The sequence below is a fragment of the Petromyzon marinus genome, chromosome 74 (genome assembly GCF_048934315.1).
Source record: "Petromyzon marinus isolate PM22_M1 ecotype Great Lakes invasive population chromosome 74, UKy_Petmar_22M1.pri1.0, whole genome shotgun sequence".
Lineage (NCBI taxonomy): Eukaryota > Metazoa > Chordata > Hyperoartia > Petromyzontiformes > Petromyzontidae > Petromyzon > Petromyzon marinus.
This window is the reverse complement of record NC_133740.1, coordinates 4,367,477-4,382,018: the sequence shown is the minus strand read 5'-3', so window position 1 is coordinate 4,382,018 and position 14,542 is coordinate 4,367,477. Positions and strand designations below refer to the sequence as shown.

The window sequence follows — 14,542 nt, the reverse complement described above, 5'->3', positions numbered from 1 at the left end:
TATATAGCAGCAGCCAAATACTCTAAAACGCATGGTGACGTCGATTCAAATGTGGAGGGGAAAAAAAACGGAGGACCCAGGGAAAAAATCCATGTGGCCACGGGGAGACACGCAAACTCCAAATATACAGCGAGGGAAAAAAAGTATTTGATCCCCTGCTGATTTTGTACGTTTGCCCACTGACAAAGAAATGATGAGTCTAATTTTAATGGTAGGTTTATTTGAACAGTGAGAGACAGAATAACAACAACAAAAATCCAGAAAAACGCATGTCAAAAATGTTATAAATTGATTTGCATTTTAAAGAGGGAAATAAGTATTTGACCCCCAGTTTAACACGTAGGCTTTCGCGACCAATATTATTCATAATAACGGTTTTTGGGTTAGATCGCGCTTATTTATAAATGTGTCGTAACCCTCCACCACCCGACACGGCCAATCAGCAAAAAAGTGTCACGTTGACAAAAGACAAATAATTCACTACTTTAGCCCACCGGTGTGTTGAAGAGTGAATCCACATTTACAGTTTGAGTACGACGTTTCGCTGGTAAGTACTTCCAGCATCATCGGGCAATTCGCCAGAATGGTGAAGCCCTCGCTTGCTCCCGGTTTTATATAGAGCAGCAGGGTGACGTCATCACTTAACTCATATCAGGTGCAGAGATTAGAGGCGGAGGGGGGGGTAATGTAATTATATAATCGATTAGTAATCAGTCATTGGTTATGATTAGTAATGAGTTGTAGATTAGTAATTCTTTAAATCAAAATGTAATGTGTATTATTTAATAATACGCTTCCAGGCCGCACTAAGCCGGTAGCTGTCAGAGCGATTAAAGTTATTCTTGTTCCTCTCAATTTCAATGGATTCTCTAATTAGTCTTTGCCAGTAATAATTAGTTTTACACACCACTGCAACATTGTCAAAATCAATTGAGTGTCCTTGTTGACAAGCATGTTCTGCCACTGCCGACAGTTGTGTTTGAGATAATTTAATATTTCTCTGATGTTCTTTTAGTCTTACACTGATGTTACGTCCCGTCTGCCCAATGTAGCAGCTGCCACATGAACAATTAATCCGATATACACCTTCTGTTGATAGTTTAGGTAATGCGAATTGCCCGATGATGCTGGAAGTACTTACCAGCGAAACGTCGTACTCAAACTGTAAATGTGGATTCACTCTTCAACACACAGGTGGGCTAAAGTAGTGAATTATTTGTCTTTTGTCAACGTGACACTTTTTTGCTGATTGGCCGTCGGGTGGTGGAGGGTTACGACACATTTATAAATAAACGCGATCTAACCCAAAAACCGTTATTATGAATATTTGACCCCCGTCTGCAAAACATGACTTAGTACTTGGTGGCAAAGCCCTTGTTGGCAATCAGAGGTCAGACGTTTCTTGTTGTAGTTGGCCACCAGGTTTGCACACATCTCAGGAGGGATTTTGTCCCACTCCTCTTTGCAGATCTTCTAAAAGTCATTAAGGTTTTGAGGCTGACGTTTTTTTTGGGGGGGGGGATTTTTTGCACACAGGAATAGTTCTGCTGTTTTTTCATGGATTTTCTGTTTGCACAGTCACAGTCACTTCAAGATGCTGCTCTTGTTCGAATTTTTTGTTTGTTGTGGTTGCACCCGATTCAAGAGCCGAATGGCTCGCAGGGCTATACCAAAATAAATGAACCGAAACTGGATCGTCGCGCAATCACCCAGCCCCCACTGGGTTTCCCTGGCCTAACGGCGTTACTTGATGCAGGCCGCTATCGCCGTTGCCGCCTGTTGAGCCGTGGCTGACGCTACACCAGGTAAGTAGTGGTAACCGCGTGCAACGCTAACAATACCCACTACACATTCATGAACGTGCGTTTAAGACTAAGTGGCAACTGCTATACATTTCCACGTGATGATAAGCCGCTTCACTGAGCTAGGGTTTGTGGCAAGGTCACATCTGAAAGAGAGCCATATATAGCTCAGCGTGCCTTACCTGATAAAATCAAATTAGTTGAGAGTTTAACACTACTATCCTGGCACGATAAAAAACAACATTCTGTTCTCCTACAATGCGGCGGTTGTTGCGGCTGCGCTGCTGAAGAACACCGTGTTATGGGAAAAAAAATCGCGATATAATAAATAATATAAGGGGGGGGGGGGTAAAGCACAGTCTGCGACAACACCGTGGAGATGCGTTAATGCAGGGCCTTGTGCGACGACGACGACGCTACGCCGGGGCGGCTGCCGTTACGACGGCTTACTCCTACCCGCAGCGCGACGTAGTTTTTGCGTTCGCTCGATCGCGTCATATCCAATGCAGGAGACGTAACACGGGCTGCACAAATACCGAGGGGATGCGTGGTGGACAGCATCCAAGCAGCACACCCTTTGGCTATTTCGGTGACGTCACGTAGGTATGACGTAAAAACAAAATTATACCTGCGCCAGTTTTACCTAAAAAGAACCCAAGGGAGAATGGATTCCCGCAGTCACGAAAGCTCCAAATAAAAATCCAGCAGCATCCCAATGCCTCGTGGCGATGACGCTACGCCGAGCCAGACGCAAGACCAATTTATTCCTACGCCGTAGTTCCGTTTCGCTCGGGAACCGCGTCTTGTATCCCATTCACATCCACGTTATTAAAAAAAAAAAGCATGCGTTTCCCCAATTACATTAATCGTGTTGTACATCCACCGTCGCGTTGTGAACACAACAGGCGGCACTGTAGGAGAATGAGACCGCACGTTGTAATATAGGGGAGCGCCTTACCTCCTCGGGCACGGAAAAGGCCCGGGTCTGCGAATCGAGCGTCTTGACCGTCACGTCCAGCATGGCGCCGTCCGGAACGCCTGTCAGACAAGAGACACAGCGCGGCCACGGTCAGAGACGGAGCGTCTGTCAGACAAGAGACACAGCGCGGCCACGGTCAGAGACGGAGCGTCTCTCAGACAAGAGACACAGCACGGCCACGGTCAGAGATGGAGCGTCTCTCAGACAAGAGACACAGCGCGGCCACGGTCAGACGGAGCGTCTCTCAGACAAGAGACACAGCACACGCACGGTCAGAGACGGAGCGTCTGTCAGACACAGAAACACAGCGCATGCACGGTCAGAGACGGAGCGCCTGTCAGACACAGAAACACAGCACGGCCACGGTCAGATGGAGCGTCTCTCAGACAAGAGACACAGCACACGCACGGTCAGAGACGGAGCGTCTCTCAGACAAGAGACACAGCACGGGCACGGTCAGAGACGGAGCGTCTGTCAGACAAGGGACACAGCACGGCCACGGTCAGACGGAGCGTCTCTCAGACAAGAGACACAGCACACGCACGGTCAGAGACGGAGCGTCTGTCAGACAAGAGACACAGCGCGGCCACGGTCAGACGGAGCGTCTGTCAGACAAGAGACACAGCACACGCATGGTCAGAGACGGAGCGCATGTCAGATGCAGAAACACAGCGCGTCCACGGTCAGATGTCCTGATCACCCGTCAGACAAGAGACACAGCACACGCACGGTCAGAAACAGAACGCATGTCAGACAGACGGACACAGCATGACCGTGCTCAGCCTTCCCGAGCGCCTGTCAGACAGAGAGACACTGCAAGCCACCGTTAGCAACGGAGACCCCCCCCCCCCCCCAAAGGAACCGGTCAATGTCCCACGCAGACTCCAGTCAATCGGTCGGCAGCCTCGACCGCCACAACCCTTGCCACCTCCACTTTGGATGAGCCTGGGACGGTGATCACTCACTGGAGGAGTCCCTCAGCTAGTGGAGGTCAGCAAGCAGCGGTGGCATTGTACAACACGCACCGCTAATCTTTTTTTTATATATATTCGATATGTTTATTCTACCCACCGCTATGCTTAATTTTTTTTTATGAAAAAAACCCGGGAAAATGGGCCGAGTCAGGCAAAGCAAGATACGTCAATTTTTTAAAAAAAAAATTTTTTGTTACAAATTAAAAACCTTTTTTTTTGCGAAAAGCACAGCCTGAAATTTAGGCTCTCACCGGTGCCGGCTCAAGTGCCTCCGACACAGCCAGCACGAAGCTCCTCTCGAACGAGGTCACCCTCGCACCCAGCGCTTGGACTCTAGCTCCTCAACGACGATGGCTCACGGTCAGTCTCGCCGACACGGCCATTATAACTAACTGCCCCACACGCGCCCAGAGGCGATGCACAACTCCAATCCCAACGTTTAAAGCCTAGACCACCTTGGGGATTCGGTCTCGGCATCGGCGACACGGCCATTATGAACCGCCGCCGCCGCCGCCACTCCACTCGCCGACACTCAAGGCACGTCCACACACCGCTGTATCATCATTAGCATTCCGTGGCAGCGGCGACGGCTCGTGCGCCAGAAGACGCCAGCGGCTCGCGGCACGTGCCACCACGGTCCACCCGAGGGGGTCTTGCCGACCGCTCAAAGCCCGGATTGAAAACTCACTTCGTCAAAAAACTGCTTCTTGTTGTTGTTGTTGCGAGCGAGTGTGCGCGCGCAAGTGTGCGTGGTGTGTGGTGTGTGCGCGCGAGTGTACGTGCCTGTGTGTGTGCGCGCGAGTGTACGTGCCTGTGTGTGTGCGCGCGCTAGTGAGCTCATTAAGAGAATCGTCAAGTTCAAGGCCCTGGTGCAGAGCAGAGCATGTACATGCGTACGTGTGTATGTAGAACTTCCTTCACGTCATATGTAGCCAACCGTGCCAAAATATGCGGTGCTGGGGAAAAGACAAACTAAACACAAAAAGCGCTCTTCCTTCCGACGCTGGGAAGGCACTGGAGCAATGCACTTTTTAAATAATACAGATTGAAAACGAATTTCTGTCAAACTGCTTTGTTGTGGCGTTTAGTTTGTCGTCCTTCCCTCTCCCCTCCCATCAGCACGGTTTGCTTGGATACGTATGGTGTCAAAGAAGTTTCAATGTACACACACACACATAGGGTGCACGCCGAACAGAACCCGCACATCTCAAGGCCGCTTATCTCCCTGCCTCCCTCCTCCCACCACCACCACCAGCAGCAGCCGCGTAAGATTAAAGGCACCCCCACACAAAACCCGCTCTGCGAGCGTTACAGTGGACCTCAACCCAGCCACCCCGTCACAATTTGTGAGCCTCCCACTCGTTGCAGGAGGTAAGGGGAAGCCCATCATCCACACAGCAGCACCCCCCAGGAGGAACCATAACAACGTTGACGACTTGCCACTGCTCCCTTTACAATGAGTCTACTGCAGGAGAAGCCCCGTCAACGACCACCTAACGACTAATCACTTAACAACGGGCCTCCATAGAGCAGTGTGTGGTGTACAGTAGTGGTGTACAGTGTAGCGTACAATAATGTAGTGTGAGAATAGGTTGTTTTCCCCTTTTTTTTCTGGTAACAAAAACAGCTGTGTTGAGATGTTAAAACACCAAACTGAAACCCTTTTACAAGGAATCATGTCTACATTAACCGCAATACTTGTGGTCAGAATGCAAACAAAAAAACACTGATAATATATTGATTGGCATTGTCTTTGAAACGAATTTGGTCCACACCAGCTAAGGCTTTCTTTTGAGCCTAGTCTCAAAAACGGTGTTTGACCAGAGGACACCAAAAAGGCGTACTAATAATGTGTAGTGTGTAGCGATGGCAGGCCACCATAGAGCCCAAATGTGTTCGCTTACCGATCATTCCCCTGTTAACGACAGGACTGCTGTAGGGTACAGTAATATTAATGCATCAATTAGCCGTCTTCCTTTTAATATTACGCGTTTATGTTGTTGGCATCTTCACATATCCATATCCATTGTTTGAATATTATAAAGTATGTTTTTGGGTGAACAAGGCGTAACTCTCAATCCTATCGGAACGAATTTAGCCTTGAACGTGTACCGAGGGCCGACTCGCCTGACCAATTACCCTCGTTAAGAGGAGGGGGTTCTACTGCATTCCGAAGCAAAGCACACGGCAGAGGCAGGAGCAGCAAGCGCCTCATTAAGTGGACACGCAAGGTATGAATCGAGATTGAAAACTAATTTCTTTAGAACTGCTCTTTGTATCTGGTTTGTTGACCTTCCCCCTGCACCTCCGATGAAGAAGTTCACATAAACATAACTTGACAAGTTGGAAAAAACAAAATGTTGAAAATTTTCAATTTAAAGCTTTCGTGACTGCAGGGATTCGTCTTCTTGGTTCTTTCGGTAAAGTCACCACCACGTAGAAGGGGGGGAAAAAAAACCGTAAGATAAAATTCTCACGTTTCGGCCACAACACAAGCAGCCGTCCTCAGGTGAAGAAACAGAACTGTCGGAAAGACAGCGCTCCAATGAACACTGCTAAGCTTGGCAGCGTCTTTTAAGCTGGTGGGAGGAGCATAGCGCCTTGACAAAGGATTTTACATATCAACAGAAGAATTTAGTATTGAAGTAGCTGTGTTAATGTGAGAGATTAGCAGGGATGTTAAAGTCAGACATTAGCAAGTAACATCATTCTAATCTCCCGGTTACATGCTAATTTCTGACTTTAACAAGACGACGGAAACTAAAACGAGAAACTATATTCATTTTAACAGGTCAGGTCAACTGAGCAACAGCTCTTTTTCAGAAAAGACTTTGCCACAAATGACAGCTCAACTTAGTGGCTTCTCATCATCACGTGAAAATGCATAGCCCACCAAGCATTCTAAAACGCGTGATGTCGATTCTAAATGTGGAGGGGAAAATCGGAGGACCCGGAGAAAATCTACGCGACCACGGGGAGAGAGAGACACGCAAACTCCAAATATACAGCAGGAGTCTGGGTCGGGATCAAACCCACGACCTCCTGCATACCAGGCAAGGTAGTTAACATCTCACCAGAGAGACACACGCAAACTCTAAATATTATACAGCAGGTATCGTCAGGATCTGGATCGAACCCACGACCTCCTGTGTACCAGGCAAGGTAGTTAACATATAACAACAGAGAGACACGCAAACTCCAAATATACAGCAGGAGTCTGGGTCGGGATCAAACCCACGACCTCCTGCATACCAGGCGAGGTAGTTAACATCTCTCCCTGGTGGTGGCAAAGATTTTTCTCCGGGTCTTCCGGTTTTTTCCTCCCGCGTTTAGAATCGACATCGCGCGTTTGGAGTATTTTCGGCTGCTATACACTTCCAGGCGATAAGCCCACTTCGTTTTAACGTGTGGCCAAGTCGCTTTGACCACAAAAGGACTACGTAAGCTCGGTGGCACTCGCACAGCCCTTTTGCCTATCCGCTGCTGGATGAATTCCTCCTCGCGCCGTGCTCCCGATCCCGCCCGTGCGTTTGTTGCTCGACCATACTTCGCCACGCACAGCCGGCCCGTGCGGGTTGCTCGAGGGGTGACGTCGCAAAAGACCGCTTGAGATACCACTTGCCGCGGACATCGGGCGTGCCCGGTAATCGAACTCGGGTGGCCGGGTTCAATCATCGCGCAGGGAACGAACCACCCCAGCTGCTGCACTGCCGTTCCACCCCACTGCTCCCTGTGTAACCATCATCGGCCATGATCAATCCACCGCTAGGTGAAGGCCTTAACACGTCATGTGTGCAGGCCGTCTTTCGCACCATACGTAAACCATTATCACCGGCCATGGTCAATCCACAGCTGGACGACGGCCTCCCCAAGCCACCATCACCGGCCATGGTCAATCCACTGCTGGTCGAAGGCCTCCCCAAGCCATCGGCTACGATCCATCCACTGCTGGATGAAGGCCTCACTTCCCAAGCCGCCGCCGTAACGATTCGCGTAGTAGCAGCAGCAGCCCTGCTGTACACCACGAGCCGATTCAATCGCTCCATCTCCACGGTTGGACGTGCTGTAGAACACCTCTCGGAACACGGCAAGACGCACGCTTAAGCGATCTCGGCTCCGCATTTTGTCGTCGACTCTGCTCAGCAACAAGCACGCACTGTATCGCTCCGGATGACCGCTGCAAAGTATGATCTTGTGTTTTGATTATAGGTGTGCTGATCTTCAAAGGTGCATTGGAAGTTTTTGATACTCCTACTGTTATGGAGTGACACATGCTGCCAGCTATGGCTGCAAAGTTTGGTCGTACATGTTATGCGTATCGTTCATTGTAAAATTTCATTCACAGTTCCCTATGATCACTGTTACATTGTTTTTGTAGCTTTATTTTGGCGATTCCGAAAACGTTTTGGTTTAGCCATGTTCGTTTGTTGTAGTACAGAGTTAAGACTGATAACTTTAATCTAGATTGTCTTACGGTTGTTGTTATTGTTTGACCTGCATCCCACTGGGAGTTTTGCACACAGCGTTGACACGCGGTGCTTTTTCTGGAAGACTTTGCTGTGTTTTCCTGGATTTTTTTTCTGTTGTGCGTCGTCGCTTTAAGACGTTTTCTTGTTCACGTTTTTGTTTGTTGTGGTTGCACCGGATTCAAAGGCTCACAGGGCTATACCTAATACATGAAACTGAACAGACAAAGACACCCCCACACACCCCGTGTAGCCTGTAAGAGAGACAGTAGGGGGCAAGTGCTGTTAGAACAGCACCTATGAGAGCCGGCACGGCACACGAGGGGGTGGGGGTGGCCGACACCACGCTCGGCCGCCTTTGTCTCCCTCGGGACGATGTTGCGCACCACTCCAGGTACTCATTTGAGTCCGAGTCGACCTAGGGGAGGCCCAGGTGCCAGTTCAGATAGTCGTCGCTGGTGTTGCTGGCCGTGAGCGGGAGTCGCCAGATTCGTAGCGCAACCATCACCACCACCATCATCACCACCACCAACCATCATCACCACCAACCATTATCACCACCACCACCAACCATCATCACCACCACCACCAACCATCATCACCAACACCAACAACAACCATCACTATACCACCAACAACCCACACTATACCACCAACAACCCAACAACAACCATCATCACCACCAACAACAAAACAACAACCATCACCGCCACCACCAACCATCACCACCACCACCAACCATCACCACCACCACCAACCATCACCACCACCACCAACCATCACCACCAACAACAACAAAACAACAACCATCACTATACCACCAACAACCCAACAACCACCACCAACCATCACCACCACCACCAATAACCAAACAACAGCCATCACCACCACAACCATCAACAATAACAAATATCACCACCACAACCATCAACAACAACAAACATCACCACCACCACAACAACAACGCCAACAGCCAAACGACAACCAACTTAACGTCACAACAGAGGCCGGCAGGCCTCGGCGCAGCGGACAAGGCCGCGAAATCTCCCGTCACGAACCGCCTCACGCTGTGGCCACAACTCGTGTAAATAAACAATCGACATCATCACCACCACACCACCAAACCGTTAAAACAACAAATCCGTGCGAGTTATCCCACCGCTTAAACTCCGCTTAACACGGCGCAGCGAGCGAGGTAGGCCACCCTCCTGAGGCCTAGCTCAGGCTTTCTCCCTCTGCCGTGAGGCCCACACTCACCCCTGCCCACACGGCCCGGCGGAACTTCTCTCTTGGGCGCAGCGAGGCGAGTTAGCTGCGCGAGACGACGACGACGACAATAACAAAGACGATGATGATGATGGTGTTGTTGTTGTTGACGACAACAACGACGGCTTCAAGTTGTATCCCCCCTCCCCTAACGCGTCCAGTCGGCCAATTTCTTTGGCTCGCTACTCTGAGGCGAATTTTTTTCACGTTCCCAGCCCCTTAAAAGCCCCGCCCCCCCCTCGCCCTGCCCCGCCCCCCCCTCGCCCTGCCCCCCCCCTCGCCCTGCCCCCCCCCTCGCCCTGCCCCGCCCCCCTCGCCCTGCCCCCCCCCTCGCCCTGCCCCCCCCCTCGCCCTGCCCCGCCCCCCCCTCGCCCTGCCCCGCCCCCCCCTCGCCCTGCCCCGCCCCCCCCTCGTCCTGCCCCCCCCTCGCCCTGCCCCGCCCCCCCTCGCCCTGCCCCGCCCCCCCTCGCCCTGCCCCGCCCCCCCTCGCCCTGCCCCGCCCCCCTCGTCCTGCCCCACCCCCCTCGCCCCGCCCCGCCCCCCCTCGCCCTGCCCCGCCCCCCCCTCGCCCTGCCCCGCCCCCCCTCGCCCTGCCCCGCCCCCCTCGCCCTGCCCCGCCCCCCTCGCCCTGCCCCCCCCTCGCCCTGCCCCGCCCCCCCTCGCCCTGCCCCGCCCCCCTCGTCCTGCCCCGCCCCCCCTCGCCCTGCCCCGCCCCCCCCCTCGCCCTGCCCCGCCCCCCCTCGCCCTGCCCCGCCCCCCCTCGCCCTGCCCCGCCCCCCCTCGCCCTGCCCCGCCCCCCCTCGCCCTGCCCCGCCCCCCCTCGCCCTGCCCCGCCCCCCCCTCGCCCTGCCCCGCCCCCCCTCGCCCTGCCCCGCCCCCCCTCGCCCTGCCCCGCCCCCCTCGCCCCGCCCCCCCTCGCCCTGCCCCCCCTCGCCCTGCCCGCCCCCCTCGCCCTGCCCCGCCCCCCCTCGCCCTGCCCCGCCCCCCCTCGCCCTGCCCCGCCCCCCCTCGTCCTGCCCCGCCCCCCTCGCCCCGCCCCCCCTCGCCCTGCCCCCCCTCGCCCTGCCCCGCCCCCCCTCGCCGTGCCCCGCCCCCCCTCGCCCTGCCCCGCCCCCCCTCGTCCTGCCCCGCCCCCCTCGCCCCGCCCCCCCTCGCCCTGCCCCCCTCGCCCTGCCCCGCCCCCCCTCGCCCTGCCCCGCCCCCCCTCACCCTGCCCCGCCCCCCCCTCGCCCTGCCCCGCCCCCCCTCGCCCTGCCCCGCCCCCTCCCTCACCCTGCCCCGCCCCCCCTCGCCCTGCCCCGCCCCCCTCGCCCTGCCCCGCCCCCCCTCGCCCTGCCCCGCCCCCCCTCGTCCTGCCCCGCCCCCCTCGCCCCGCCCCCCCTCGCCCTGCCCCCCTCGCCCTGCCCCGCCCCCCCTCGCCCTGCCCCCGCCCCCCCTCGCCCTGCCCCGCCCCCCCCTCGCCCTGCCCCGCCCCCCCTCGCCCTGCCCCGCCCCCTCCCTCGCCCTGCCCCGCCCCCCCTCGCCCTGCCCCGCCCCCCTCGCCCTGCCCCGCCCCCCCTCGCCCTGCCCCGCCCCCCCTCGCCCTGCCCCGCCCCCTCTCGCCCTGCCCCGCCCCCCCTCGCCCTGCCCCGCCCCCCCTAGCCCCCGCCCCGCCCCGCCCCCCCGCGTGCCACGGATACCGTGCAGGATACATTTTCCACCGAATTATCGTGATCTATTTGTACGGTTAATATCGAATTAAAGCTTTCCTGACTGCAGAAATGACTCATTGGTTTTTTCCGGTTAAAATCACGTATGTAGACATACAATAAAAAATATATTTCTACATACGTGACGTTAACCGAACAAACCAATGAGCATTTGTACGGTTATTTTTAGTTTTCTTCACGGGAGATTATCGATTATCACGGCGATTTCTCGGGGGGGGGGGGATGGGGTGGAGGGGTAAACGCCGGAGTTTCTTGTTTTAAAAACGTCGGGACATTATTTACAATCGCTAATTTGCGCAAATTCCCTGCGTGACATTATGTTCATCGGTATTGTTGTGCGTATGTTTTTTTTTAGCGCCTCAAATATATTCATATTCTTAGTTCTTTTGGTAAAGTCACGTTGAAGGGAAACAACAAAATAATAAAATATATATAAACAATAAAAATTCTCACGACGTTTCGACCATAACACAAACGGTCGTCTTCAGGTGTGTTGGTTTGCATAAATTTAGAGAGACAATTTCAACCGAGAAGATGGATTCTATCTTAGCAATCATTGGAAAGATTTGATAAACCATTTCAGGTCTTAATTGATTGTTCACGCTTACAGTGGCTTTCAGACAGCATACATTAAAAAAAAAATCGTCTCCCCCCTCCTCTTTTCAGAATATAGATGGACTAGTCCTAAATAAACTGCCAAATCGCTGCGCGTGGCGCTAACGTTTTTTATAAATAAATAAATGCACCGTTTAAAAATAAATTTATGCAAACCAACACACCTGAAGACGACCGTTTGTGTTATGGTCGAAACGTCGTGAGAATTTTTATTGTTTTATATATATTTTATTATTTTGTTGTTTCCCTTCAACGTCACTTTACCGAAAGAACTAAGAATATGAATTACTGCAGTCACGAAAGCTTTACATCAAAATGTAACCGCCTCAAATATGTTGACTATCAATGAAATTGGCATCGGCAAATGTGCAAATGGACACAAAATAAATATCCTACCGTTAAAAGTTACCGTAGACTCCAATCATCTCAATAAGACTGCACCACGGGGTGATGTCCTCAGTAGGACTACTACGCTCTTCCTTCCACACAACCGTGCACTTTGACGGTCGCCGGACTAACGAGGACGCCGAAAGTTACATAGTTCATAGTTGTTTCATTTTATTTGGTGTATAGCCCTGTGAGCCATTCGGCTCTTGAATCGGGTGCAACGGCAACAAACAAAAAACATGAACAAGAACAACATCTTAAAGTGACTCTGTGTGACTTTGTGCAAACAGAAAATCCAAGAGAAAAAAATATCAAAATATTCCTGAAATAGCACCGTACACCAACGCTGTGTGCAAAAATCCCAGTGGGATGCAAGTCAAACAACAACAACAACCACAAGACAACTAAGATTAAGGCCATCAGTCTAACTCCGTACTACAATAAACAAAAACATGGCCAAAAAAACTTTTCGAAATCACCAAAATAAAAGCCATAAATCCAATGTAACAGTGATCATAGGGACTGTGACCGAATTTTAAACAATAAACTACATAAATAAATTATAACACCAAAATCTAGAGCCATATTTTAGGCCACTGAATAGCAGTGGCAGCTAGGGTTGTACAACTCCTCTAGAGCAGTTTTGAGTGAAGCAACTTTTCGCCGGATCGCACCGTCTCTATATTTTCCGGTTTTTTTTTAAATATATATTAGCTGCATATACGTGCAGTGTTTTCATTGTTTCAAGTTGTATGTACGTAGTGTATACTGTACCATATGCAATATTTGACACGGAAATCCAGCGTAGCTGCCTTTGTTCGTCAAGCACGTGGTGATGCCGATGGCTGGACTGGTTCAAGCGTTTGGATAAATTTCCACACGATGAGCCACTTCGTTGAGCTATCACTTGTAATCGCTAGGTCAGGGCTTCTGAACAAGACCTAAATAGCTCGGTGGGCCTTACCTAGTAAAATACTTTAGTTGTGGACATTACCTGGCAAAGCGTCACGGTTGCTCGAATGGTAAATGTAGTAGTGGGTTTACTCTACAACACACAGCCGGTTAGTGCTGTACTAGTATACACTATACTATAATTGTTAATGTTGTAGTGGGTTTACTCTACAACACACAAGCAGTTAGTGCTGTACTAGTATACACAATACACTATAATTGTTCATGTAGTAGTGGGTTTACTCTCCAACACACAACCGGTTAGTTCTGTACTAGTATACACTACACTATAATTGTTAATGTTGTAGTGGGTTTACTCTACAACACACAACCGGTTAGTGCTGTACTAGTATACACTATACACTACACTATAACTGTTAATGTAGTAGTGGGTTTACTCTACAACACACAAGCAGTTAGTGCTGTACTAGTATACACAATACACTATAATTGTTCATGTAGTAGTGCGTTTACTCTCCAACACACAACCGGTTAGTGCTGAACTCATAACGAATTGACGCACGTTTGTGTTTGTGTGACACAACGTTACTAATTGGCTGTGGTGGTGGGTTAACAACACATGCGTATATATCTACGCCATCTAACCCAACAAAACCTTTATTCTTGATTTGAAGCTTTCGTGACTTCAGGAATCCATACTCTCTGGTTCTTTCAGTAAAGTCACGTAGGTAGAAAAAAGTATAATAAAAGACAACACGACGTACTCTTTGGTTCAATTCGGTAAAGTCACGTAGGTAAAAAATGCGTGACTTTACCGAATAGAACCAAAGAGTATGGATCCTTGCAGTCACGAAAGCTTCAAATCTAGAATAGAAAACACGACGTTTGGGTCGGAACACAAGTTCATTTACTTGCTAATTTCTCCAGCCCCACCCATCCCTGCACGCCACAAACCCTTCCCCCCTCTCCCCCGTGAACTCCTACAGCCACGATTCGACAAAACTCCTTCCCCACCCTTCCCCCCCCCCCCCCCCTGTGCCTATATATAAAGCCACAACAGCAGATTATTTTCTCACCTGAAGACGGACGCTTGTGTTGCGACCGAAACGTCGTGTTTTTTTTTCTATCTACGTGACTTTACCGAAAGAACCAGAGAGTAGGAAAACCTTTATTGTGGAAAGATGCAACCAAAAAAAACTAGCCACTACATTGTGGAAAGGCATCTGGGCGCTGACCAGCCAAACTTGTTTATCACCAAAAAGTAAAACATACAAGTTTATACAATTATACAAGTATAGTGTATTAGCGCCGACTGTGGCCCAGCAACGGCAACTGCGGTGGATGAGCAGTACACAAGCCGGTAAAGCAAATACACGGCTGTGTGTGTGTGTGTGTGTCGGCAGGGCGGAGGAACTGGGGCGAGGGTCATGGA

The 14,542-nt window shown here is 51.4% G+C and overlaps 1 protein-coding gene across 12 annotated transcripts in view; it reads right to left on the bottom strand.

Moving 5' to 3' along the window:
- Positions 1 to 9,710, bottom strand: part of LOC142907065 (large proline-rich protein bag6-A-like) — a 50,213-nt gene extending 40,503 nt beyond the window's left edge. For 4 of the 12 annotated variants that reach the window (XM_076056006.1, XM_076056011.1, XM_076056012.1 and 1 more), the window contains exons 1-2: positions 4,211 to 4,349; positions 2,761 to 2,840 (exon numbers count right to left, since the gene is read on the bottom strand). In XM_076056006.1, coding sequence (XP_075912121.1) covers positions 2,761 to 2,840; positions 4,211 to 4,247 — 117 coding nt within the window. In that variant the 5' untranslated portion in view covers positions 4,248 to 4,349. Of the gene's footprint in view, positions 1 to 2,760; positions 2,841 to 4,006; positions 4,168 to 4,210; positions 4,351 to 9,478 lie in introns of those variants that run through there. The other 8 variants (XM_076056008.1, XM_076056014.1, XM_076056016.1 and 5 more) reach the window with 5 other exon arrangements.
- Between the last annotated feature and the right edge of the window lie 4,832 nt (positions 9,711 to 14,542).